At 31.9% G+C, this 27,549-nt stretch overlaps 1 protein-coding gene across 1 annotated transcript; it reads left to right on the top strand.

The window, feature by feature from the left end:
- Positions 1-4,309: 4,309 nt before the first annotated feature.
- LOC140448404 (uncharacterized) lies at positions 4,310-27,549 on the top strand. Its single transcript, XM_072541489.1, has 4 exons — positions 4,310-4,496; positions 4,859-5,002; positions 24,658-24,792; positions 26,499-27,549. Exons 1-4 carry the CDS (start codon positions 4,392-4,394, stop codon positions 27,471-27,473), a joined length of 1,359 nt encoding a protein of 452 aa, XP_072397590.1. The 5' UTR covers positions 4,310-4,391; the 3' UTR covers positions 27,474-27,549.

Here is a 27,549-nt window from a genome sequence, read left to right as displayed (position 1 = left end):
ATTTTTCTTTGTAGTTGTTCTCCACCAAACTTGATAATTTCTATGCATATGTCATTTTTACCAGGACTTCTGTTATTTTTCATTTCTTGTATTGTCATCACCTCCTCCTCTGTAGGCTGCCTTTCAACTATCGCATCTTCTCCAACCGTCCAGTTGTCTACTGCTTCGTGCTCCACCTCACCATTTAATAATTCTTCAAAATGTTTTTTTTCATTCCGTAATTATTTCTGCTGGATCGCTAATTAAATTTCCGTCTTTACGTTTTATATAACTACAGTGGCTTTGATAACCTTTTCCCATCTTTTTAACTTCTTGATAGAACGACCTCACCTCTTTGTTTTTAAACTTCTCTTCTATCTCTTTTAATTTCAACTCATTGTGCTATCTCTTTTTCCTTCGACACAGAGCTTTCAATCTTCCTCGAATTATTCTATATTCTTGTTTTTTACACTCTCTATTATCTGTTAATATTTGTTGTCTGATCTTCTTCTTTTTCTTTGCTATCGCCTGACACTCTTCAAAAAACCAATATTTGTTTGCACTTCTCTTGGAGTCGCACTTAACTATTTTCTCGCTAGCTTCTCTTACAGCAGATTTAATTTGTTTCCAGGCTTGATCTGTCTGTAAATTTTGGTCACACTGTTGTAGAATTTTATTTATTTCTTCTTCATATTTACTTTTTATTTCTACTTCCTTTAGTTTTTCAATATTGTACTTTCTCTTCGTTTTATTGTTCGATTTCTCTTTTTCTTTCAGCCTCTTTAACGAGGTAGTGGTCCGAGTCATTTTCAGCTCCTCTCATACTTACCTTCTGAACGATATTCATATATTTACTTTCAACCATATATTAACAGATTCTATTTCCTCTTATTTGCCTCCATCGTCAATATTTCTTGTTCAGGTTGCTTTTGCGTGTATGGTATTTCCTTTCCAACACTTCTTTTTTCTTTATTTTTTATAATTTTTGACAGTTTATTGTGGACCGTACTGATCCCAGTCTCATCCATGTTATAAAGACAGTTGGAAGGAAAATTAAACTTTTCATATAAGCATTTAAGGTTGTCAAAAAATATATTAATTTGAGGTTTATTAAAACCCATTATCCTTCCCATGGAACAGTTTTCGGGTTATCGAAGCGTTAATTTCTATCTTAGACAAAAGTTCCTAACCCACTTATATCTGCAGCTTTCTTAGTTGAATTGAAAGGATGTTAAATACCATTCATGACAGCGTATTCGAATGCAAACTGCTTAAAGTCTTTTCTTGTCAATCCATAAACCCTTATATCCAGTTGCCTTAGGTGTTCTGCTAGCTATATTGCCATATCATTAGAAAGAATACATTTGAATCTAGCTAAAGATGTAGTTACCGTACCATATTTTAAGCACTTGCGAATAGTGGCCTCAGGAATATTCAGTTCTCTAGATATTTGCCTTTTCGAGTTTTCATTTTCAATATCAGTCTGTATTTGTTCCATCAGTAAACCTCCTCCATCCTCGGTAAAAATCAGCTTCCTCTGGAATATTCTCTTGTAGGCGTGAGCACTCATTTTCTAAAAAAAAACAATACTAACTGTTAACGCAGCAGAGCGATTTCTTTGGATTATAATATACACCTATTTTTCTTCTTAACAGTACGTATACGCCCTTTTAATGTAGTTTAATAGTATACACTGCGCAATCTTGCGAACTTTTAAAAATGCGTAGGTACTCCTGGAGCAGCATACCAACTGGCACATAAAATCTTTTTTTTTTATTTTCCAAACAAAAAACCTATTATAGGTTATGGATTTTGACAAGAGCTATGACCTTATACATAACAGGTACCTAAACTTGTGTACTACATCGGCATGACTCATAGCTCTTGTCAAAATCCATTGCCTCTAAAACAAGGTAAAATAAATAAAGGCAAACATAATCTGTATCAAATGTAATAAATGTGCGTTTTTACCACACAACACGTTATTTTCAGCAAGAGCAAAACTATACAGAAATTATATTGCAAGAACGTTTTTACACAATGGCCTCTACACAAAGATGTAACTTGTCAATTTTCCAGCAGAAGAAATATTTAAATAAAAACAGATGTGCGTACCCTTGGGCGCATGCGTACTCTTGTTTACAAGATTACACAATCTGAACATTTTAGTCTATAAACACCACTACAGTTCATATAATTGATGGGATCTTTGGAATTAGATATGTATTGACCCAAATTATTGGGTACTTTTAAAGAAACATGGATATTTTCAACCGAACGTTTGATGAGATTTCGAATATCTCCAGAAAGACTCTCGTGATGGTATGGAAGTGAAACGTAATTGGGTTTCGTGGCAAGGTCTCTGGGGAACGCAGTCTCCTGCAGGGTTTTAAGGCGTCTTCTATGGATGAGTTTGTTGATGATGTTGTGATCGTATATATCAATATATGGTATACAGCCAGCTACAGGAACTTAGTTTCCTTGTGGATTAAAATGATTCTCACCATTAATAGTTGTTAAATCCAAATCACCTGAACACTTTACTTTGGCTGTAATCTTGTTAGCAACTATAATGTCACCTGTATCAATACTCTATTATTATTAATCCAGTTTTCATTTGGCGGTAAATGAACACTAGCTCCTGAGTCCACATACCACTCAGTTTTTAGTCTCCATTAAGAAAGGCAACAAAAAACGTATGTTTTTTGGATGTTATCAACTTCAGACATTTATTTTTATAGTAGCCGATTTGTTTACAATGATAACATCTGATTCTCGACAGATCTCTGTCTTTCTTGTCATTTACGCCGGCATCACTTCTGTGATTGGTGTTACTTTTAAACCGTCTGTTGTGATTGGTTCTGGTTCTCTTAATACTATGACTTGCAAACGCACTACCAGTGTCACCAAAAAAATCACTTTCCATGTCCAGCAGTTTTGTTTTAATTGAATCGAGAGGAATCACAATTCTCGAATGTTCGATCGCCATTATCATTGATGAAAAACGATTAGGTAATCCCGCCAAAAGTAGCGAACCCATCCACTCATCGTCAAATTCAAAACCCAGTTCCACTTATTTTTTGCCCCTTTTCAACTTTTTGGTTCACATACCTAACTTGCCATTGAACTGCAATCTTCCAATCGCGTATCACAATCAAACTTCTTAATAAAATGATTTTTCTCACGTACTCCGAGTTATCAAACAACTTTTTTAAAAAGTCCCAAATTTCTTTCGCGGTTATTGCTTTTTTTATATGTATATATAACGATGGATCAAGCAAAAGAAGTAACTTGGCTTAAGCTTTTTCTTGTTTGTCTACATTGTTCAGTCGAAACACGTGGACAAACCTTCTAGAACAAGATAATTTTGCACTGCGAAAGCCTAATCATCGTAATTTTCGCGGCCTAATAACTTTTGCACCGTAGACATGTAATTCACGGCCATTTTGACTCTCAACACTCACTAGTATACAACGTTTATCTATTTACAACGTTTTACTATATAGTGTAACAATCCTTTCTGTAAATGACATATTGTGGCGCTAATATTTAAATTTTGTTTAGCTGATATCAATATTTTAACAAGTATATCAATGACTTCAAGTTAACGGTTACAATCGAACTTATGTGCAATGTTTCCCCTTGGTTGGTCCAACACTATCAAGGTTCTATCATATGTACATACAATATTATCTATGCGCCTATATTCTTTGGTATTATACTACAAAAGAAAGCTCTTATAAATCATTTAGAAAAGTTGAAAACATTAACCGAATGATAATAAAACAAGGTATGAAATAAATGGAAATTTAACACTTTAAAATAAAATAAGAACAATTCTACAAAATTCTTTTTTCATCCCTCTTTTTTCTTTCGATAGCTTTCTCAACAAAAAGAGAAGAAAGAAAACGGTAAACAGAATATGATTGTGAGTAGAGATACAATTAAGAGACAAATAATTAAACATATTTTTATGCATTTTAAATTATAGTTAAAAAACTATAATATTTGTGATAAAGTACAAAATTTAAAAATGTCTATATTATATTTAAGTTATACTTAAGTAAAAATTGCCTAAAGACAATGGATAACTTTTATCAGTTTAAGTTTTATATGTATTTTGTTAAGATACTGTTTATTTTAAATTTGTATTTTATCGACAGTTTGTGGTTTGGAAGTATTCATATCATTTTCACATCCTGTTTACAAAAAAATTCTTAGATTACACTAATTGCTAAGGTTAGTTACCTAAATATATGCAACCAGTTATATACCAGAATCGGCTAGACAAAATAATACGGACGTCAAACGTCAAAAAATAGAAGTTGTGAGTAAATATTTTGAAGTGGCAAATATAAATTTTATATTTATATTTTTTATTTTTACATTATTGTATTCTTGAAGGGTGAAAAATGGATGAAATTTGTCGATTGTGCCTTCGTAATGATGATAATAAGAAAAATATATTTGACGAGTTATTATTATCTAAATCTTTGTATTGGACATTTGGAGTACAGGTAAAAATTCTACTTTATGTTATTTACCCATTTTTAACATTGCTTGTGCTTTTATAACAAATTAAAAAAGCGGTAATGACTATAAAAATTACACAAATAAAATTGCAGTTTAACATTTATTTTTTATTTTATATAACAATTTATTTATTTACTATGAATCAACAAACATACAAAATATGTAAATTCCAAATATTATTAGGACTCTCTCAATGTAGTTTGGTTGGTTGAATGCAGATAATCAAATATATGCCAGTAACCAATGTTTAAAAGATGGGTTTAAATACAAAAAAATAATTTGCATTTTTTTTGATTGGAGACATGTAGCATTATTATTGAAGTACATTTAGATATTTTGTTTTTAGATAAAAGTATCAGACAAGTTTTCAAAATTAATCTGTGAGCAATGTGTAAACCAATTAGAATATGTCAGACAATTGAAGACCTTTTACCAAAAGAATCAGCAGTACCTTCACCAACAAAAATTTCCACTTGAATTTGATAGTGAGGTAAGAGATGAGGAATCAATAAAAGTGCTGCAGTTTTTGTTTTATTTGCTTAATTTTTTTTTAATAATTTGTCTCTACAAAAAAATACCCAAAACAATGAAATCTATGTCAATAGATTACCTAGACTAATAATTAATGATATGGAGTTAGACAGTGTGGACACCTTTATAAACTTAGGTTCATTACCAAGTTCAATAATGTCAGTCAGGAAATTAAAAGAATAGGCCTTGTTAAGAAGAATAATTCTTGCCAAGTCTTACTCCAGCCTGTGTAGACAAATGGCCTCAAAACTTAAACTAACTGTATAGAACACTAATGGGACAAGTTTTTTAATGAGTTGTTTAAATGTTTCAAGCTAAAGATTCTAAGAAGAATATACAGAGTACGAGAAGGGCATAGGTGCTACAACTTTGAATTATATAGAACTTAGGGGAAGCTGATATTGTGAAATTCATTAAGGTAGCACGCCTCAGATGGATTGGGTAAGCAATCAGAAAGAAGGAAGATGCGACAGTCACATTATTGCTCCCTCCTTAAGCTTCCCTCCCTTCTTGTTCTTAGCCTTCTTCCATTTGTCAGGGTTTGTTTTGTTTCCTTCTTTTGCAATATGCTCTTATTTTTAGGAGGATTATTAACATAATGATGATAATTAAAGCTGTATTGGTCCAGTTGTGGTGTCCTCCTGTAGTTTTGGTAATTCTGTATTTTCTGCTATATTTTGGAATTGCCTGATTTCTTTGTTGTCTAATGTCTTCAACTGAAATAATGGTAGATTGAATATTGTTTCTTAATAATTGAACTTCATCATCATCATTGGTGCTACAGACCTATAAAAGAGCCTCGACCTTCCCAAGTCTATTATGCCAGTCAGTTCTATCCATTGCAAACTGTTGCAAGTTTGCTGCGCCTATTTTTCTACCATCCTCATCTACACCATTCCCCCTCTCTGAGTTTTGGCATACCCCTACTTCTACTTCCCACAGGTTGTGACATAAGGATTCTTCTAGGATCTAGCATCTTAGTCTTCCTTTTTGTATAAGGGATACTACATCTTTACCATCAAATATATGTTTATATCTGTGATATATCTCGTAGTTGTACCACCTTCTCCAAACACCATTTTCTCAGATGCCACAGAATATTCTTCTCAGGATCCTTCATTCAAATATAAGCAGGAGGTTTTCATCTGCCTTGGAAATGGTCCATCTCTCTGACCCATATGTCAACACTGGTTGTATAAGGGTTTTGTATATGGTTATTTTTGTATCGCATCTCCCTGTCGCAGCCCAACATGCATTTCAAATGCCTGTGATTGTTCGCCCTGTATTTTGACTTTGCAGACAACTTTATGCATTGTAGTATTAACCAATCTTATCAGTTTATCGGGGATGTGGAATTCATCCATCGCTTCATACAATTTATTTCTTAGGACACTATCATAGGCCGATTTAAAATCTAAGAAAAGATGGTATGTGTCGATATTGAATTAATTGGTTTTTTCCAGTATGGTCTTAGCACAAAAATTTGGTCTGTTGTTGACCGACCAGGCCTAAAACCACTTTGATATTCGCCAAGAAGCTTCTCTGAATATGCACTCAGGCGACCATAAAAAATATTCGAAAATATTTTGTATGCTGTATTAAGGAGGGTTATTCCCCTATAGTTTCTACATTCCAATTGATCACCCTTTTCGTGTAGCGGGCAAACGATCCCAATACACCACTCTTCCGGGATTTGTTCCTCATTTCAGATTCTCAGTATGGTTATATATATATATATATATATATATATATATATATATATATATATATATATATATATATATGATTAGTCAGAGTAGCACCTCCACATTTAATAAGTTTCGCGGGTATACTATCACTTCCTGGAGATTTATTATTTTTTAGGTGTTTTATTGCATCATGTACTTCTTGAATTGATGGATGCTCCAATGGTGTATTGTTGCTTGCTCCTGGGGGTGGTTGATAATTGAACTTAGGTAGATCAAATACATATTCTTTGTGTACAGTTTTTTCTCTTTCATATGTTTTTTGTTGATTATTACTTTGAATTTATCCAAAGTAATAATGGATGGTTTGTTTATTTCATAAATACCAATTTTGTCACATCTGGTATTGAGTTTCATGGAATTATGGGGTATGAGATACATTTATCGATATTACTGTGGTATTAATCAAGTGGATACTTGTACTTTTACATACATTGTTGCCAGTCTGAATGAGTGTATTTATAAATGGTTGTAAATTTTCATGTAGGAATTCTGCTGAGCAATAATAACAGTCTTTGACTTCTGGGCATTGTTCTGCTTTCACCCAGCTGTCTTCATTACTGAGAAGTAGGAAAGGTTGGTTGGAAATAATGGTTAGGTTATTCAAAAGATATAGGGTGGATTTTGAAATATCTAAAGGGATTACTAGTTAATGGTGTTTGAATTTTGAAAATTACTAAATTTTTATGAATACCGATTTGAATAGAAAATAAGTTATAATAGTTTATAAAATTTCGAAGTTTTGGCACATTTTCGGTTCCATAGATTTTATTTAGCTTTTTTATTATTATGTACTTCAAACTGTATAGGGTTAATAATATGACTATGAATTATATTTAATTTTGCTAATGATATGGCAGTTTGAATATTATCGACTAGTGTTTGTAAATTATTTACATAATCTATCAGGTTATCCATTACTGTATTTAAAAAGAATGCCTTTTCCATATTAATCAGTTCTTTAATTTCTGCTGAGATTTTTGTCATTCTTTTGCTAGGTTGAAGTTTTCTGAATATTATTTTGACATTTCTACTAGTAAAGTATGATGTATAAGCTTGAATGTATCTTATTCTGATTTTCATTAAGAACGTTAAGATAGTAATAATTATAGTATCTTTTATCATCGGAGTCTAAAGTACCAAAAAGCCATTTGGAAACTTTTCCTACAGCATTTATTAATGCTCGTTTTGTTAGTGAACCTTTTGAATATGCGCTCAGCTGACTATTTATAGATTTACTTATTTCTACAGCGTGATTTACCTTATTCATAACTAGTATAGAAAAATGAATATTTATCCTAATAGAATCCTTTGTTTGCTAATTCTACTGATATTTTATTACTTATCTCTAGAGGTTGGGTTAAGTTAATGTGATGCTTTGGTTTTATGGTTTCTGCTTGTCAGATCTAAACAGGTAAGATAGGGTTATGTATTTCATTTACTTCTTCTGTTTGGTAGTTCGTAGATAGTGGAGCAATATCATTGCTAGTATCTTCATTTTTTCTCTTTTTCTCGTATATGCAACAATACGAGTTGTTTATTTGGACTCAGCCTGAGCTTCTTTAAGTCAATAAATCAAATAAATCAAATAACGTTCATTAATAATGAAGATACTATGTAGTGCCCTTTTGGTAGTCACCTCTTTGTTTGTTCTATCTGAATATATTCGTTACTTTCATTTGCTATGTCGCATGTTAGGATTCGATCAGTTGTTTATTTTGTATTTAGCCAGAGGCCTTCCTTAAGTCAATAAACTAAGATTTGTCTTATGGTAAACCTATTTTTATCCATAGTGCCCTATGATAGCTCGTATGTCGCTATATGTTCATTAATAATGAAGATACTGTGTAGTACTCTTTTGTAGTCGTCTTGTTTGTTTTTTCTTACTTAATTTATTCGTTATTTCCTCCCCTTTCAGTTTCTATATCGCATGTTAGGATTCGTTCAGTTGTTTATTTTATACTCAGCTAGAGGCCAGAAGTCAATAAATCAAAATTTGTCTTTTAGTTAAACTATTTTTATCTATAGTGCCCTATGACATCTCGTATGTAACTATATGTTCATTAATAATGAAGACACTGTGTAGTGCCCTTTTGGTAGTTGCCTTGTTTGTTTGTTCTATCTTAATATATTGGTTGTATCCTTCCCTTTCATTTAACGCATAACACGCTCCAATCGGACCAATAACAAAGGAGCTATAATGTAATGCCCTCTGAGCAATGCCGCAATGTGTGTTTTTTATGTCTCAACATATTCGCTACCCACTCTCATTTCTAATGATGTATTATACGTTACGATCCGACAAACTATGAAGTAGAAACGGTATAGCAGCGTTTTTACAGGTATAGCTTTTACTTAATTTTATTTAATTTCACTACTGTCCCTTTCTCTAGATGGCGCCTAGAGAAAAGCGCCCTAAAATATCTTAGAACGCACTTCATGTAGAAGTCATTTGCTACTTTAAACGAAGTATAAAATAATGTGCATGTAATATCCGAAATTTTAGCAGTAACGCCAATGGTTGTTAGTTTTTTCTATTGTATAATTTTTTTAAAAAACTTCATGCCTGCTGCGTCATATTGTGGAGACTAAACCGCAACTATCGATACAGCGGTTACGGTGACACTGTAGTGTTTATATCGTTACATATTTTTAAATAAACTCAATAGATCCCACGAGTAATTTAAAACTATATTTAAAAAGGAACACTTAATTTCAATGTGTTCAATGTGTTCGTTGTTCTCTGATTTCAATTCCCATGATAAAACCGGAAACCACCCACATTCCAACAATCTACATTCGAGAATGACGTAACAGGAAAAACCTGCATGTCGATGTAGTAAAAAAGATATTTATGTGCTTAAAAAACATTTCCACTGAAAACTTAAAATATATGAAAGTTTTGAAAATTATCTTGCGGATAATAATATGAAATTGGTACGTTGTTTATTATATAACAGGATGTAGCAAATTTAAGTAATTATTCATCAATAGAAATCATTACATAAACAGCAACACAGTAAGAAGATTTCCAACTACCATTAACTGCATTTCATGTTTTATACATATACATTATAATATGGATTAAGAGGAATTATGTTAAATGTTAATATATAAATTCAAATCGACAAAATAAAAAAAAGGGAGCTCCTGGGAAGTGCCGAGAGAAGTGAATGCTTCTTATAGTGTTAAATAGAATATAATTATAAATTAGAATTTATTTTAATTTATTTTAATTTGTTTAAATTTATTTTAATTCATTTTAATTTAATTACTACTGGAGTGACAGAGGTGGAAAAACATAGTTTCCTTATCGTCTACACACGTAGCAATGGTTTTCAATTTAATTTGATTTTGTTTTAATTTATTTTTATTTATTTTAATTTATTGAATTTATTTTTATTATTTTCATTTAATTTATTTTAGTTTATTACAATTTATTTTAATTTATTTTAATTTATTTTAATTTATTTTAATATATTTTAATTTTTTTAATTTATTTTAATTCATTTTAATTCATTTTAATTTATTTGAATTTATTTGAATTTATTTGAATTTATTTGAATTTATTTGAATTTATTTGAATTTATTTTAATTCATTTGAATTTATTTGAATTTATTTGAACTTATTTGAATTTATTTGAATTTATTTGAATTTATTTTAATTTATTTTAATTTATTTGAATTTATTTTAATTTATTTGAATTTATTTTAATATATTTTAATTAATTTTAATTAATTTAATTTATTTTAATTTATTTTAATTTATTTTAATTTATTTTAATTTATTTTAATTTATTTTAATTTATTTTAAATTATTTTAATTTATTTCAATTTATTTTAATTTATTTCTATTTATTTTGTTTATTTTAATTGATTTTAATTTATTTTGATTGATTTTAATTTATTTTACTTTATTTTAATTAATTTTATTTTATTTTAATGTATTTTTATAATCAAAACTGCAAAGGTGCCAAGAAATCTTAACCTGAGATTTATAAAGGACTGAACTTACGTTATAAAATATATCAAATTATTATATAAACCAAACTATTAAAATGAACGTGCTTACCTATATAGTGCAAAAAAAATACTCCATAAAATAAAGTAAGAAAAATAATAACTTTCAAAGAAAACTGTATTGATTAATTACTGTTAAAATATGTACCTATATACAGAAAATAATATTTAAATAAATTTCGGTCACGAGATCTCATAAAATGGCGATTTTTCCAAAAAAAGTAAATTAATTATTTTTAAAGAATTCAAAAATGAGGAATCAGGGGTACGGACCACAGTTTTTCGACCGAAAGACCTTTTTGTTTTGTAAATTATACACGTAATATACATAGTAGATAAATGAAATTTATGATTATATGTAGTTAAATGAAATAAATGAAAAGGCCATAGCGGAATAAGATGGTCACAAGTGCCCCCGCACTGTTTAGCACCGCGACTTGTGCTTTTAATAAAGCATATAAAATCATGACTTCATATATATTTTTAGCTTCCCAGAGTCCATAGAACCTCTTAAATCTAAAAAAGAAGCTTTTTTCGACTTTATTTTTTTCCGGACGCAATTTTGCTTTAAAAAATCTGAAAAAATTCATGAGGATGTATCTTTCGAATATAAAATAGCCTGATTTTTTTCAAATTTTTATATTGAAAGTTGAGTCTAGGAAAAATCATTGAAATTTTCAATAATTCAATAATTTCCTAGGTTATGTTAATAAGTTATGACTAACTTTTAAATAGTAATTTTGTATGTATTTTTTTTTGTTCTTTTGAACAGCTAAGGCAGAATTTTCAATTTCTGAACGGAAAGCATCGAAAAATCAAAAAAACCGTTTTTTTACTCATTTATTTGCACATAACCTCAAAACTCAGTTGGTAATTTAACATTTTTTCTTCCACATTATAAAATTCTATTGTAAAAGTCCCCATTTAACCCTTTCATAAATATAAAATTCGAAAATACCACGTTTTTTATCCTTGTCGCACTTTTTTTTACCTTACCCCAAAATAAGGTAGTTAGATGTAAGCCTTTTTATCTATTTTCTTACGGGCTATGAATCATTAAAATAATCATTTTTTACTTACAAATTCTTAAATTGCGAAAAAATCGTGTTTTTCTAATATTTTCCCACTTTATTGGCTCATAACCTTAAAATCCAGTAGCTAAATGATCGAATTTCCGCGTATTTTTGATCGTACCCTTCAATTTTGTTATACCACCTGTCTTTTTTTCTTATATAGTCAAAACTTGAAAAAAACTGTTTCTAAGCAATATTTCTATTTTTGACTCGTTAATTGCATAATTATTGATATATCTCTAGAACACCTCAATAGGAGAAGAATAATATTATTATTATTTTTTAAATATTTTTTTAACATTGTAAAAATTGTTTTATAAATTCATTTGTATATAAGCGAGGACATATATTATATGAAATATTTGGTTACAAAAATATTTATTATTATGAAATTGTTATACAACAGGTTATTTAAATTAACAGTTTAAACATTCAATTACATTTTAGTCCTCATCACTATCCTCATCTATGACTGGTTCAACATCAGATGTAAAAATTCTATGTGATAACTTTAATATACTTGATTCTTTCTATACTTTTCCATGTGATTGATAGTTTTCAAGATCCTTGATAATATTGCAACGGATTTTAGAAGAAGAGGATTATTTGATAATAAGGCTAAGACAGTCAAAGCGATACGAAGGCGACGGCGGCACGAAGGCGATATGAAGGCGAGGAATATGATGTCTGTAACGCGCATACTCCCATTGCCGTTGTCATGGTTACGGATCATGCGCATAGCAAACATTGTTGTTGTCGCCACTGCTTTCGTCTTAGTGTCGCCTTCGTATCGCTTTCGTGTCGCCGTCGCCTTCTTATGGTTTTGACTGTGTTAGCCCATAGAGTACGATACGCGTGTCTATAGGATATATGGCAATTATAATATTCAACTCTAAACTTCGATTTGACCAACTACTTCGAGAATTTCAATACGACTCGAGATTTTCGATATTAACTTGCAACGGATTTTAAGACAAAGGGATGATATATCCCATAGGCGTGCTCTATCATTATCTCGTAACTTATTTATTTTGATAAACATTTGGCACTAGACTATATGTACTCAATATGCATTATCAGAAAAGGCTTGCGCACAAAAAGTGATATGCGATTAAAAGCGATAAAAACAATTGTTGAGGAAGAGTCAATCTTAAATCTAATTTTTTCCCGAGTTTTGACTATCTAAGAAAAAAAGACAAGTGGTATAACAAAATATATATAACAATAAACAAAACAATTCGATCATTTAGCTACTAGATTTTAAGGTAATGAGCCAATAAAGTGGGAGAATATTAGAAAAACACGATTTTTCGTAATTTGACGATTTGTAAGTAAAAAATTATTATTTTAGCAATGATGATTTATAGCCCGTAAGAAAATAGATGGTAAAGCATACATCTAACTATCTGATTCAGAGGTAAGATAAAAAAAGTGCGAAAAGGATAAAAAAAACGTGGTATTTTCGAATTTTATCTTTATGAAAGAGTTAAATGGGGACTTTTACAATAGAATTTGATAATGTGAAAAAAAAATTTTAAAAAATGTTCAATTACCAACTGAGTTTTGAGGTTATGTGCAAATAAATGAATAAAAAAACGGTTTTTTTTGATTTTTCGATGCTTTCCGCTCAGAAATTAAAAATTCTACCTTGGCCATTCAAAACAACGAAAAAAAAATACATAAAAAGTTATTATTTAAAAGTTTGCCAAAAATTATTAACATAACCTAAGAAATTATTGAAAAGTTTAATGATTTTTCCTAAGCTCAATTTTCAATATAAAAATTTGAAAATATCAGGCTATATTGTTTTCGAAAAATACACCTTAATGAATTTTTTCAGATTTTTAAAAGTAAAATTGCGTCCAGAAAAAAACAAAGTCGAAAAAAGTTTTTTTTTTAGATTTAAGAGGTTCTGGAGCCCCTGGGAAGCTAAAAATTTATATGAAGTCATGTTTTTATATGCTTTATTGAAAGCACAAGTCGCGTTGCTGATCGGCGCGGGGGCACTTTTGACCATCTTATCCCGCTATAGCCTTTAGTCATAAAATAAATCATGACATATATCCCTTATTCAACTATAAAAATCTATCGTGAAATGTCTTTTCACTTTTAATTCGAAATTACCAGGTCAATAATCGCAAGCTAGTTCATCCTTAGGCTTAGACAATGTTTCTTGAAGTGAGCCTCTTACAAAAAAAAGGTACCAGTAGGGCGTTATGTAAATATTTGGTAACCAAATATGATAAATGGGGAAATTAGATCATGTAGATACGTCGTACATATTGGTTATTAGCAATACAAAAATCAACGATTGTATTTTTTAGTATTAAATAAGATTTCATTTTATTCATATAAAGAAACGAATGTTTTGCAATTTGCAACCGGATAAGCCTACATTCCAAATGTAATATCATACTTTAATGCATGCATTTTTAGAATTCGGAGAAAATGTAGTAATAAACATATGCAGAAAATACAATGACGCTTTCTTATAGGAAATTCTAATTAAGATGCACATGTTAGTTTATATTCTATTCATATTTTATCATTACGAATAGGTCAGGACTAAGGAAAATTTCAAACTAATATAAAATTAATATATATATATATATATATATATATATATATATATATAATATATATATATATATATATATATATATATATATTCTTTAAGTTAGATAATATATATATATATATATATATATATATATATATATATATATATATATATATATATATATATATATATATATATATATATATATATATATATATATATATATTCTTTAAGTTAGACGTTCTTTATTTAATCAATGTCTTCCGTGCAGTGATATCTTCTACGGAGAATTACTCCTACAAAATGGTATTAGCTTCCAACATATTAGTATTCGTAGCAATCATAAAGGGAACGTTCTTTATGCTTACACCTGAAATGCCACAATATATGTTGGTGTGTTTCGACACAACTGGAGAGAAGCATGAATGTAATAGAACTAAATGGCAAATCGATCGAGAACGATCAAGTACAACGGAAGGTTAGAGAGAAGAAACAAGTATGACAGGTCTAAAAAATAGGAAGATAAGGATATATCCAAGGTAGCAAAGAGGGAAGCAAAGCACGCTATAGTTACTGCTAAAGACAGGTCTGCACAGCTGTATCAAGAGTTGGAAACACCTGTGGGGATGAAAAGGTTATACAGTATAGCTAAAGCAAGGGACAAGTCATCAAAGGACTCGACTTGCGACAAATTAAGAGTTTGGATGGAAGAGTGTTAAGAACTGATGTTGAAATAAAGCAAAGATGGTATGTGTACTTTAGAAAGTTGCTAAGTAAAGAACACCAGAGGAGACACAGAGGATGTGGGATCCCAGAATGGTAAGGCGGTAGTACCTGATAAAATACCTGTGGAGGTTTGGAAGGCTCTAGGAGAGGAAGATGTTGATATTTTGTGGCAAATGATGAGTATGACATATGAGGAAGGAAGAATGTCCAATGCATGGAGAGAGTGTGATGGTAACTTTGTACAAAGATAAAGCGGACATTTAGGGTTGTAATAACTAAAATGGATAAAGTTAATGTCGCTCACAATGAAAATTTGGTAGAGAACTGTAGAGCGAAGGTTAAGTAGAGAAACATGTAGATATATAAGATAGATCCCGACCACATCCTTAGCGCAGTGTCTTGAAATTGTCAAAGAGATCCCGGACACATCCTTATCGCAGCGTCCTGGAATTGTCAGAGATATCCCGACCACATCCTTATTGCAGTGTCTTGGAATTGTCAGAGAGCTCCCGACCACATCCTTATTCCAGTGTCTTGGAATTGTCAGAGAGATCCCGGACACATCCTTATCGCAGTGTCCTGGAACTGTCAGAGGGTTCTAGGCCAACGTGGTCTGGAATTGTCAGAGGGTTATGTGCCAACGTATCATGACGTAGGTTTTCGTTGGCCCCCATAGTGATCCAGAATCGGCATACCGATTCCCGCTCAGGTGACGTAAAACCGCTGTTTCATCGATGTATACTAACGCCCCCGCCCCCACGGAGCCAAATGCAGTATCTTTGCTGCACGTGGCAACGTCCACTGATAAACATAGACCTGCTGTGCTTGCCGCTAGACACATACCTCCAACAAATGTACAAACTTATGACGTCTGACATTTATGTGACATTCGACGTACGACGTTTTATGTGTCGCTTGACGTTTTTTACGATGTTTTATGCGTCGTTCGATGTTTTTTACGACGTTTTATGTGATATTCGACATTTTATGAGATATTTTATATGACGTTTAAAATAAAACGCGGCATTCGACATAGGACATATTCAGTACTAATATGAATCCCATCGAGTACATACACTCTGGCAGTTCCAGGACACTACGATAAGGATGTGGCCGGGATCTCTCTGACAATTCCAGGACACTGCGATAAGGATGTGTCCGGGATCTCTCTGACAATTCCAAGACACTGCGATAAGGATGTGGTCGGCATCTCTCTGACAATTCCAAGATACTGCGATAAGGATGTGGTCGGGATCTCTCTGACAATTCCAGGACACTGCGATGAGGATGTGGTCGGGATTTCTCCTCATATATCACTAACATCGATAGGAGAAGAACAGTTTGAGATTATGCCAGAAAAGAGGGCAACTAATGCCTTGTTTTCTTTTAGATAGTTAATAGAGAAATATAGTGAGAAGAAAAGAGCTACATTTGGTATTTATATATCTTGAGAAGTCGTATGACATATCGTGTTAGTAGAGGAGAGCAAAGAAATGTTGGAAAAGAAGTTGGAGGATTGAAGAAAGGCTATTAAAGAGGGAGCACTTAGTTATCAGGTCGAAAACGGAGTATCTGTGGTTGGGAGGAAGAGAAATGGTTGGGGACATATAATTGCTTGGAGAAAAACTTTATCTCTATATGGAGAAAATCTTTGACTAAATACTTTGGCTCCCACATAACGGAAAATGGGATACTAGATCGAGAAATTGCCCACAGGATACAGGTTGGTTGGTTTAACTGGAAGCCAATGAGCGGAATATTCTATGATTGAAACATCGGGTAAAGGCTGAAAGGAAAGATATACAACAGTCTGGTGAGACCTGCGTTGGTGTACGGGGGTGAAGTATGGCCTGTAAAGAAGATTCAGGAAAAGAATGGAGGTAGATGAAATGAAAATGTTATGGAGTATGATGGGTAATACTAGAAGGAACAGGATAAGGAAAGACTTGATTAGGAAAAGAGCCGGGGATACTACAATGGTTTGTTCATTTCAGACGTAGAAATGAAAACTATGTGAGACGAAGGATATAGCTGTTAGAAGTTGATGGAAGGAGAGGTAGAGGATAACACAGGAGAAGATGGATGGACTGTGTGGCAGAGGACTTGAGAGAGAAAGGTTTAGGTGAAGAAGACACGATGGACAAAAATAAGTGGTGACGAAGAGTAAGGAGCCTCTGAAAAGGGAAAAGCTGAGGAGGAAGTAGAATCAGTAAATAAAAAATTATATAATTATTTAATTGCAAAAATTAGTGTTGAATGTAAATAATATAATTTTTAGTTACCAAAAAATATTAGCAGTAGTTGTGAAAAAAATATTAGTTCTAAAAACTAGCTTAACTAAAAAAATGGTGTTAATTGTAAATAGTATAATTATTTCTAAGATAAAGGAGAAAATCGAAAAAAAAATAAAAAACAAAAAATGTTAGTAGTGAATTAAAAAAAAGTTTAAAATTAAAAAAATAGTGTTTTTAATTATAAATAATATAATTACTAAGTAAAAAAAACAAAAAGAACAAAAAACAGAAGCGAAAAATATTAGCTGAACGTGATAAAAATTGTTGTAAAAAATAGATATAATAAAGCAGGCCGCTGATATAACAGTTGGAGCTCAGCGTTGCAAGAAGAGATCAGAAGGCGAAACATAATGGATTTAAAAAGTATTATAAAAATTCCTATTAAAAGAAAATGATTATCTGCTAAATATTAAAAAACTCAATTTTTATACCATTGTTGCTACATTTAGAAATAAGAGTCCCAAGTTTGTAAATAGAAGTTCGAGGGAAAATTGTAATTTTTTTTCTTTTACTTGCAGAACCAAGTATTTCGTTAATCATCGGTGTAAAGAAAATACACCCAAATATACTTATCCAAATCAAAAGTATTTAAGTATTATAAATGGTATTTCATTATCGTTATACGAGCTCCTTCCCATATCAGTTGGCTCACCTATAGAATTTGCAGTTTAAGTCGATTACCATAAACAAATTATTGTTCTGAAGCTATTTTCTTGTGGCATTTTAAAGTAATTCCTATTTAAATGGGAATAAGCCACAATTACAGGTTAAAGTAAGTTTATTGACGTTTTAATTTCCACTTCGGAAATCGTTCTAAAAATACAAACATTAGTAAATTAAACAAATTTTGTTCTTTCGTTACTTGGTGAAAAAATGTTCTAATAATTTAATTTTATCTGACTCATTTATATTGACAATTTAGACATACATTATACATTTTAAAGTAGACGATTTTAAAATGATATTGCCAATATTGTTGAGTTGCATTCCTGGGACGACTTCACTTGTAAGATAGTTCATTCGATTACGTGAAATTAACTTTAACCTGAGTATATCCTTCAGAAAAAATCATAACATGTAATTCGTCTTTAAAAAGACAAACACATGCCATGACGACAGTAAAAATCTCCTGCTAGTGATTCCATGGTAAATTATGAGTGAAAACCCAGGAAAAAACCTCATAATATTTTATGGAGTACCGAAAGTTCATAAAATGAATATACGACTTAGACCCATTGGTAGTACTATGAATTCTGCTTGTAGTGAACTATCAAAATTTTTATTAAGTATTATACAACCAATTTTTAAATATACACAACATTTTTTAAATAAATTATCAAATATTGAATTTAATTCAAATAATACTTTGGTAAGTTTTGACATATTCTTATGACTCATTGGAGGATATTGCTTGATATATTCATCTATAACCTCTTTCGAAACATTATTAGGATCAAAAATTTCATGTTCGTTAACTTGATCAGTTGATACTGCATCGGAAAATACATCGATCTACCGCAGCTTCGTCTCAGATAATCCATTTCCGGATTGATACATTGATACATCCGTGGATCCGTTGATACATCATCAAAAATGAAAATAGAATTTGGTTTAGCTTTACTGGGACTTATTACATCGTCATTATCTTTAAATGGAAAATAGCCCACTTCTTTCACAGATTCCAACACTTTCTTCAAAAATTGATACTTGGGTTGAAACAACGACTTTGAATAAACGTAAACATTTTTTAATTTAGCGCCATTCGGGTCAAACAGTAATGCCAACATAACATTAGTTTTTCCACATACACTTGGACCACATATGATAGCACGAAAAGAATGTGGTAGCAATAGCGTCATGTTTACTGTTTCTTGTCACGTTATCGACAAAATCCAAGTTTTCCACTGATAGTGTCTTGTCTTGTTGAACTACATTTATCTTGTGATTGAGATGTATGTTATACATTTGGTTATATAAAGGAATTTTTGTAAGAAACAATTCATTTCAATGTTGATCGTTCAAGGTGAAGGAGTGCTGAATTCTCTCATCAATAGTCTACCGTTTGAATTGCATGCTCCTGGTTACCAATATCTAGGACCTGGGACAAAATTACAGAAACGTCTATCACGTGGAGATCCATGGATAAATCCGTTAGATCGAGCTGCGAGGGGTCACGATATCGCATATTCTCAAAGTATGTAATTCATTGAAAGATCGACATAAAGCAGATTGGGTATTAGAAAACAAAGCGTGGGAACGAGTTAAAGCAAAAGACGCATCTTTGGATGAAAAAGCCACTGCCTGGTTGACTACTACATCAATGTAGGCTAAACGAAAACTGGTTATGGGTATGAAACGTAAAGGTAAAGGTGTTGGTTCGTTTAAGCGACATGTGATACAACCAATTATCAAAACGTTGAAACGTACTCCTCCGTCACCAAATTTGCGTAAATCAGCACTTGCAGCAACTAGAACGGCCGTTAAGAATGTAGATGGGAAAAGAAATGTACGAGTTCCAAGAATAATTCCATTTGAACCAAAATCTGGTCGTATTTTACCTTTAACCCCAATATTTGCAGGTCTATCAGCTCTTGGTAGTTTGGCTGGGGGTGCAAGCGCAATCGCGAAGATTATAATTGATTCCAATAATGCTCAAATGAAACTAGAAGAGGATAAACGTCATATTAAAGCAATGGAACATCTAGTCAAAGGATTATACCTACGAAAAAACGCTAAAGGTGGCTTTGGATTATACTTGAAAAAGTCAAAAAACTCCCGCTGAAGCTACCTAATAGACCTTTAACCAACGTGGACTTGAATAAATTTGCTAAACAATTAAAAATACCAAATTTTCGTGGCGTGTTTATGCGAGATAATTTAGCACATATCCCTCATAAACATGAATGTGCTATTATTAATCTTGATATTTCCAAGAATCCCGGTACACATCGGGTAGCTTACCGAAAGATAAACAGCGACATAGAATACTTTGATTCATATGGTTGCTTGAAACCACCGCGAGAACTAGTATCATACTTGAGTGGTGGACGAATTTTCTATAATAACGATCAATATCAAAGTTATTACCAAATTAACTGTGGACATCTTTGTTTAAAGTTTCTCTACAATGGAACTCTCTAACGACATCTTGAGAAGTGCCATTTGCATTTTTATGGAAAATATAACGAGCGTTGTTTGGTATGAACTACCTCAAGATATTCGGCGCGCACTAGAAGATCATTTATCCTGCAAGAAAGACTATGATCAACATGAATGGAGTGATGTTTCCGGAATGTATATGGAAAGTAAATGTGTATTTTGTGAAGTGCCACATTATGAGAACAATAAAACAAAAACATGTAACAGTATAAGAAAAATAAAGAAATTTTTAACAAATTTTGGTATTTAACTTACTACACCTTTTGCCACATATCAGTCATGTCTCGATTGTTGACCCTGACGAATACTACAAACGAGTTTTCGTTTACTCCTCAAGTGCCTCTTGTGCTTGATCCGTTTCGACAGTATTATGTATCAGTGTTGGGATTTCATACATTTAATTCAATTCCAAACATCGATGGTGAAAAGTTTTATTTCTATGACCAAAATGATCGTACAAAGCTGCGTAATATTGAAATTTTATCCGGATGCTATGAAATTACTGATATCGAAGCGTACATTCGAAATGAATTAATGCGTAAATACAATTCGGTTCGGGAGTTTACTTTAAGACCGAACAACAATACGCTTAAATGTGAAATTTTCTGTCAAGATCATACCATTACTTTCGAGAAAGACGATAGTCTTGGAAAATTATTGGGTTTCTCCTGAAATAAAGTATTGACACCAGGAAAAATGCATTCTTCAGATCAACCTGTAAACATTATAAAAGTATCGAGTCTACTTTTTGAATGCAACATTACCGAAGGGGCTTTCTACGAGGACAGATCTGCGCACACCATTCTACATTTTCCGATAAGTGTTGATCCCGGTTTTTTATTGACGAACCTCCTCATAATCCTATATACATACCAGTAAGCAACAGTATACGTGAAATTACCAAAATTATCGTTAGTGTAGTCGATCAAGAATTAAGACCCGTCAACTTTAGGGGAGAAAAGTATGCTGCATTTGGATTTTAAGGAAACGATATAGATATAGAGGGTTTAATCATAAAACAAAATTCTACATATCAATATCCCTTAATCTCACACAGACCCTACGTACAACGTGACGTGTCTACTGTTGTTTTCATTGGATTAAAGTTGAAAGATGTCAAAACGTCAATACATTCGACGTGGGGAGGTTCAACAGCAGGAACCTCAGCCACCTACTTTCGATCTTTACCAAAAACCTCTGTTCGACGATACTATTAGAAAAGAAGAATTTCGTACATATACACCTTGCATCGAGTCATTTAACAATAGCGACGTTGTCGAGTTTATCATAAATCAATCAGATGCATTTTTTGCTATACACGGAAATTAAAGGAAGTATAAAGAAAGTGGGTAATGGAACTGTTTCTCTTGCACCGAATGCTGGAGCCTTCTTGTGTGATGCTTGTACATATATATATATATATATATATATATATATATATATATATATATATATATATATATATATATCCAAAGTTCACATGACATGGAAATGGTTCGAGATCCAGGCATAGTTAGCACTATTCGCAGTTTTTTGTGTTATTCACCTGAAGATTCAAAGTTTTTCAGTACTGCAGGATGGAACTATCCGAATAATACCCATTTATAGGGGGACAATTTTAGTTTATTGATTCCGATAAAACATATTTTCAACATCTTCAACGATTACAATAAATTAACCTATGGCCGTCAAGTGTTTCGATTTGTTCGAGCACGTAATGATAGAGATTGCATTTTTGTACAAGAACCAAATGCTATGACAACAACAACAGTATCTTTAACTGTTGCCAGTATGGAACTCAAGATCAAACATGTCTTTCCTAATGATGATGTGAAAATTGAATTAATGACCCAGATTAAGAATAATATACCGATAATTATACTTTTCCGTAAATGGGAGCTCAATGAACTACCTCCCCTTACGGTAGGATCTCGACGTGAGATATAGAGTGTAAAGACAACCTCAGCTGTTGCCTCAGCCTAAACGATATGACATTCACGCTGATCCAACATTATTCGACCACATTAGAATGTCCAGCGTACGAGTGGTTATTAATGGGGACTATGGGCCTAACGAGAGAATGCAATTGGATTTTGCAAAAAATGACTAAGCTCACTACAACTGAATTCTTTCCCAGTTATGCTCGTTCTGCAACAAAACATCCCGTCTTAGGTTATGATGCATTAAAAAAATATGCCATTTAGATCAGGAACAGTTGATGTTAAGTTGGAAATCGAAGCAGATGAAGGTTTTCCGGCAAGCACTCGAGCGTACTGTTTAATTGTTCACGACAGTCTACTTGAATACTTTCCTCTAACTGAAGTTGTCAAAAATATCATTTAAAAAGATTAAATCAGTTGAATGAAGTGTTAGTAGCAGACAAGCAGTTATCATGAGAATAGCGTGTTCGTCGACATTCAAGGATTCATTGTTGATGGATGGTTTGTTCCTAAGGAACTTAGTATCGAAATTGGCTTTAAACATTGGCATTATATATTTAAACCTCCACAACCGCATGCATGGTCTTCGGTATTCTAATGGTGATGCCGAATATTTCAAAATTAATAAAATACTAGAATCCAAGTTGTTGTATGCTGCCGACTACATTTACGTTCGAGGAGAACAAAAAGCAGATTTTTTAAATCAGAAGTGTCACATGATTGGCGTATTTCCCGTAATTATTGATGTTTGCAAGTTTGATGGTTCACCTTACGCTAGTGGAAACTTACTGCTCCTCATGCAGACTGCTGCCACGTCGCTGGACTATTTTCCTGCTCCTCGATAAATGTGGACCAGCTTCGTCAATTGTTTTGTGAAAAGATATTACCTATGTAATTTGGATTTTTTAAATAAAAGATTAAAAGTTTATTTTAGTTTTATTTCAACAGTTTTCCTTTTTACATATTTAATTTAATGCAAGATGATTCGTATTTGCGATTTTCAAAAAATTTTATAATGATATTAATCGTCAGAAATACATTTATTACTAATTCGATAGTTAAAAGTATAATCAATGAACCATATTGAGCGATGACATCATTATTAGTTTTGTACTATTTTAAATCACTTTCGGTGTTATTTGGGGATATTAGGATGATTTTGTAGAATGCTCCTCCTGACTTTGGTATCCTTTTGAAAAATACTGGAAGCTGTCCATAATTCACTACATCATGATCCATTAGAGTCCGTTCAGAGCGATTACAATCTGTTTTTACGTCATTAAAACATATCGCTATGTTTTCAACATTGTTTGGAACGTTTGTATAAAGGACATTGTTAGAAATAGCGGTGAGAATGATGAATGGTGTTAGTTGAGAAATCTTGTTGGTTGAATTCTTTTTAACGGATATTGTGTTTTTGTTAGTTTTCTATCAGACAAATGAAACTCTGCAAATTGTTTTTCAATTTTCGTTCTATCTTCGTACCACTGAATATCCGCTTTCAACTTTTCAAACGCAAAACTCTACCAATCTGCACGGCATGGAAGTCACTAATGAAATAAACAATCAGTATTTAAAATCAATATATAAATAATTGTTTTAACCCCCCTTCAGAATATAATGTTGACGATAATTGTTTGATAATAACAAAACCATTGTTTGAAATAATATTGAGATATTTTTAATTAATGAAAATATGTTAAAAGATCATGCAACTTAAATGATTTCACGGGAAGTAGCTGACATTTGACATTCCAATCGTTATTTTCGTTCCCACGTCGAAAAGAAATTGCACGTGTACCGGAAACTTATCGACGTGGGAACGAAAATAACGATTGGAATGTAATAACATCCGGCGATGTGATCATACGTTCTCGTTAGCAATATTTGGCGTTATATTTTTTATTTTCTGTCGATGGTAGAATGTATACGTAAGTTTAATTATATACGAGATTACTCGTAAAATATAAATTGAAAATAAACGAATTTTTGCTATTACCAAATCGAGTCTAAGTTCTTTTTTGCCGTTCCCATGGTAAATAATGGTATATTATTAAAATTTTCTAGAGTAAGACAATTATATTTTTTTTATTTTAGGTTGGGAACTACGATTGGCTTTTAGAAAGAACAACAAAACTTCCAGAAATTCCTCCAATTTTAAGATCTATCCCAAAAGATGTGTGTTCTGCCAAAAAACCTAAAATAGATTGTACAACGGGCGTCTTACAATATGTAAGTAACCAAAATTAACTTAAATGGTAATATTTGAAATGATGTACAATAATAATTGACTACTGCAATGGACGATATGGCAACATCTTCGTAATGTATCATAACCAAATTTGAACATAGTTAACTTCTCTGCATATTCGCCTTATTAAGGATGAGTGGCAGTGCGTAGTGAGTTGTGTACGAAGTATATTAACCCTTTCAGTCACACTTTACCTCAAGAGGTACATTTATTATGTATGATTTCAAACATCAATGGGAATTGACTTATATCCAAGAAAATATTTTGCAGGTCAAATATCATGTCTAATTCGTAGACGCCGGCATTCTGCACGCGATTTTGTTTATGCTTGACTTATGAGCTGATTTGAAATTAGTTCGTTTGAGTTACATTCCAATGCTCCTGCTCTCCTCTTGTTTCTTAGAATTATTTTTACTCCTGGTAGTCTTAGTATTCTTCTTGTGAGGATTTTCATCCTTTCTTCATTCGTCGTTCCCCACACTTATATGTTTCCATCGGACGCAAACAAGTTTATTTTGGTTGCATCAGCAAATATTACTGACTTCTAAAAGCTCAAATCCTTGGTAATAAGCTCCCTGGCGAACTACAATCTAATACGCATGTTTCTTTGGCTAATAAAAGATTTGTTTCTAGCAGTTCCACCATGTAGAGTGTTCTTTCGTAATATCCGTCTAATTGTTTCGGGGTTACATCTTTTTCCAAACTGTCTTTCCACCTCATATCACAATTTTGGTGCACTTTCTTAAGGATTATTTGGTATTTCTCTGACAATCCATCTTTCTTCACGTTCGGTAAAAATCTTATTTGGGGCTAACCTTGATTTATTGTCAAGTCTACTTTCATTTCGGTAACGTTCAACAATGTGCGGAACTGTTGATGAACATTTATTTACCATTTTGGATATGTCTCTTTGGCTATATCTGTTTCTATGGTGAGTATTAATTAAATTTCTTTTACTAATCGTAGTTCGGCGACCCATTCTTAAATAATTTTGTTATTTGCCGATTAAACACTTTTAAATGTCAAATTAAACAAACTGCAACATGAATTTAATGCAACGCCTACTTCTCAAATTTCAAATTGATAAGTTGTGTAATGCTTCGTCTTATCTGCATCATTTTAGCTGTCACGTCAAAATCAAACATAAAATAATAAAATATTTATTGTTATTTAAGTCTGGTATATTTGAAACCCACAAAATAGCTTATGCTATTCTAGGAGACTTATAGTAATTTAATTTCCGTATGTAATTTTTTTTTCTAATAAATATTGAGCCACTGACACAAGCTAGCTTCATTTAGTAGCGACTGCATCATTTAAACTGTGAGCCACTGTATGTTAAGTTAATTAAATGATTTTATCTATATGTCACAGATTTTATGTAAAATTCTTGTTTTCTTCTTTATGTATTGTGCTGGTATTAACGTCATTATTATGTATCATGTTCCAGCATCCATATAATGTATTACTTGTAGCAATTATAAAATATTTGGTTTTTTAGTTTTAATAAAGATTTTATTCATTCATTTCTTAATGTTAGAGGATATTACGTAGTCACGCCGTAGTAGTGGTTCCGGTCGTCATTAGCTGAATAGTAGAGATTTTTCTATTTTCCCTACTCCCGACAGTTTTCATTTTTGTCTGCAGTTTATGATTAGTTAAATAATTCGAAATATTTTTTTTTCAGAATATTCAAGACAATCTGCAGTCCGAAAAACGTATAGAACACGTGAATGGTTTAGTTCCAGTAGTAGAGCTACCAAGATTAGGGGATATATCCGAGGATGGTTATAGAAAAATAAATAATAATTTGTATAAAAAAACTTCCAAGAAAAATCCTATCCAATATCGAAAGAAAAGTATTCAACACAACTCAAAACTAAAATCAACGTTGCCTTTTTCTGTTGGAAAAAAAGTCACAGCCAACAATGGCAAACACATTAATAATTTTATACAAAGACAAAAGTCGAAACTTTACGAATATGAAGAGGCCACTGCTGTAAACAGACAATGTGATGTGGACGAGATAACCAGTAAGACAACTGATCCTGCAAAAATATGTGATATTAATGGTGATATTAGCAGTAAAGTTAACAAAACAATTATTATGAAACAAGCAGAAAAATCAGATAAAACAGATGATGTTTTGTCGAAAACTAGTAAAATTACAACTGATGAGAACTCTTATGTAAATAACCAAAAACTAGTCATGAGGGATGTATTAAGAGAGTCTCAAAATTTTTTAAATTTTATCGAAAACAAATCCACGGACCAGACAACTACAGTCATTACAATTGACGATGATAAAGTACCAGTAAATGAAAATTTACCACCGAATAACAACCAGAACATGCCAATAAACGTAACGAGAGAAAAAGCGGATATTTCAAGCATTAACCTAATTCCTGAACAATTTTTAGTACCTGGCAATGACGTTCAGATAATTGCAGTGCAACAACCAAATTGGAACCCAAAGTCTTTCGAAGTTTCAGAAACTTCAATGATTTCTGCAAATAATAAAGCAAGTAGTTTCTTGTGTATTTATATTTTAAAACTAAGATGCATGGTAATTTGTCCAATTTGGTCTAATTTTTCTATCTTTCTTTTTAATACCATATGTACAATTAAGGCATATACATTAGGGTGTCCCGTCTTTGCATAAAAATTTTTTTTTGAGCGAGACTATTGCAAGAGGTATCCAAATTTGCGTAATTTTTCAGAGATTATGAAAAATGTAA

This window comes from Diabrotica undecimpunctata, chromosome 8 (assembly GCF_040954645.1).
Source record: "Diabrotica undecimpunctata isolate CICGRU chromosome 8, icDiaUnde3, whole genome shotgun sequence".
Lineage (NCBI taxonomy): Eukaryota > Metazoa > Arthropoda > Insecta > Coleoptera > Chrysomelidae > Diabrotica > Diabrotica undecimpunctata.
This window is presented reverse-complemented; position numbering and strand designations above follow the sequence as displayed.

What these genes read in the sequence shown, in the direction of transcription:
- LOC140448404 (XM_072541489.1), top strand. Translation starts at nt 4,392, where the DNA reads ATGGATGAAATTTGTCGATTGTGCCTTCGTAATGATGATAATAAGAAA. An exon ending in CACTTGAATTTGATAGTGAG is followed by an intron (nt 5,003 to 24,657) that starts GTAAGAGATGAG and finishes TTTTTATTTTAG; the next exon opens with GTTGGGAACTACGATTGGCT. An exon ending in CAACGGGCGTCTTACAATAT is followed by an intron (nt 24,793 to 26,498) that starts GTAAGTAACCAA and finishes TTTTTTTTTCAG; the next exon opens with AATATTCAAGACAATCTGCA.